The following is a 1,488-nucleotide window of genomic DNA, read 5'->3' as shown; positions in this document are numbered from 1 at the left end:
ATCGATTTACCTGTATCTTTTTTTTTTTTATAAGATCGTAGGGCCACTTTTTTTTTGTAAAAAATTAAATTTTTTTGGGGGTTGGATGGTTTTTCCACCCCAGAAGTTAAGCTACTTTCCAAAAAAATTTTTCCTTTTAAAAAAGGGAAAAAAGAGAGAATTAAAGAGAAGAAGACAAAGGGCAGAAAAAAATATTAAAATTAAAAATCCCGGGTTTCAGGGAAAAAAACAAGTAAACAAATAAAATAAATAAAAACATAAAGAAAAGGCAATATAAACTTGTCAAAATGAAAAAGCACCCCCAAAAAAAAAAAACAATAAGTAGGGCGTTTAAAAATTCTATTTGGCTTTTATTTTTTTTATATTTGTTGCCCCCTTTTTTTTTTTATATCTGTTCCCCTACACTCACCTCGAAAAAAACCTCAGCAAAAAGCACTTTTTTGGGAACGGGTAATAAAAAGTTTTTTTTCAACCTCGACCGACTTTTACCCCTGCTTTCCCGTGAAGCCCCTGAGACACGTGCACTTATCCGGAGCCGAGCACGAACCGCCATTGAGGCACGTCTTCGAACACACGGGAAAGCAGCCCTTTGATTTTCCCTTTTTTCGCCCTTTGGTCCCCAGGTCGTCGAAAAGGGCCAAGCCAGGCGCCATCGTAGTTGATCTTCCGTAAGGCCCGAGGGGAGGGCGTGGCCAGGCAAGCACTTGTAGAGGAGTTGGGGGAAGCGGCTGGCAGGAGGGAGAGGAATTAACATAGCGAAGGAAGATGGTGAGGTAAGATTTTGGGTAAGGAAGAGATGGAGGAAGATGAGTATTGGCCGGTACAGACCACATTTATTATGCGATTGATAGATATGTACAAATGCGATGTCAAAAATATTCTATTTGTACTTATCCTCCAGTCCTGCCTTCCTAAATCAACACACGAAACGCCCTCACCTCTGATCCAGCCAAGCGTTCTCAAGACGCGGCAAGGACGGAGAGCACAGGCGGTTTTCGCAGCGGTCCCCCTCGACCCCCTCCGGACACTGGCACTTCTCGCCCAGGCAATGGCCCCCGTTCTGGCACTCGAGGTCGCACGGCACCTGGACACAGCGGAGATTCTCGTTGTCCTCCTGGGTTTCCGTTAAAACCACCCACCGGCCGTTGGAGCAGTGGAGGTCCGCTTTGCCCAAGTGTCCGCTCGGCAAGGACCAGTTCTCTTCGCAGTGGATGTAGCGCCTGTATTCCTGGGAATCGGGGTCTTTCCCACTGTAAATGTTTGGTGTTTTTATTTGTTTTTATGTGAGTGGGTATGTGTGTGTTATTATCATTAGTAATGTTGAATTTAGAAATGCAGGTATCATTTGAGAATCATTCATCCTTTTCAAAAGTTATGTATAGCACTCGAAAATACAATGATAAAATGTTGAAATAAAATAAATTCATTGGCAATACTATAAACGATATCCATTGGCCATAAAATAAACGAATCCACTTACAAACAAAG

The 1,488-nt window shown here is 42.6% G+C and overlaps 1 protein-coding gene across 1 annotated transcript in view; it reads right to left on the bottom strand.

The window, feature by feature from the left end:
• The window catches only part of LOC119581721 (neurogenic locus notch homolog protein 1-like), a gene marked incomplete in the record, with an annotated part of 24,689 nt that overhangs the window by 12,847 nt on the left and 10,354 nt on the right, over positions 1 to 1,488 (bottom strand). Inside the window, 4 exon segments of the mRNA XM_037929846.1 lie at positions 410 to 456; positions 459 to 635; positions 638 to 728; positions 939 to 1,250. Coding sequence (XP_037785774.1) covers positions 410 to 456; positions 459 to 635; positions 638 to 728; positions 939 to 1,250 — 627 coding nt within the window.

Source organism: Penaeus monodon, chromosome 15 (assembly GCF_015228065.2).
Source record: "Penaeus monodon isolate SGIC_2016 chromosome 15, NSTDA_Pmon_1, whole genome shotgun sequence".
Classification (NCBI taxonomy): domain Eukaryota; kingdom Metazoa; phylum Arthropoda; class Malacostraca; order Decapoda; family Penaeidae; genus Penaeus; species Penaeus monodon.
The sequence above is the reverse complement of the archived record's forward strand: the minus strand, read 5'-3'. Positions and strand labels throughout refer to the sequence as shown.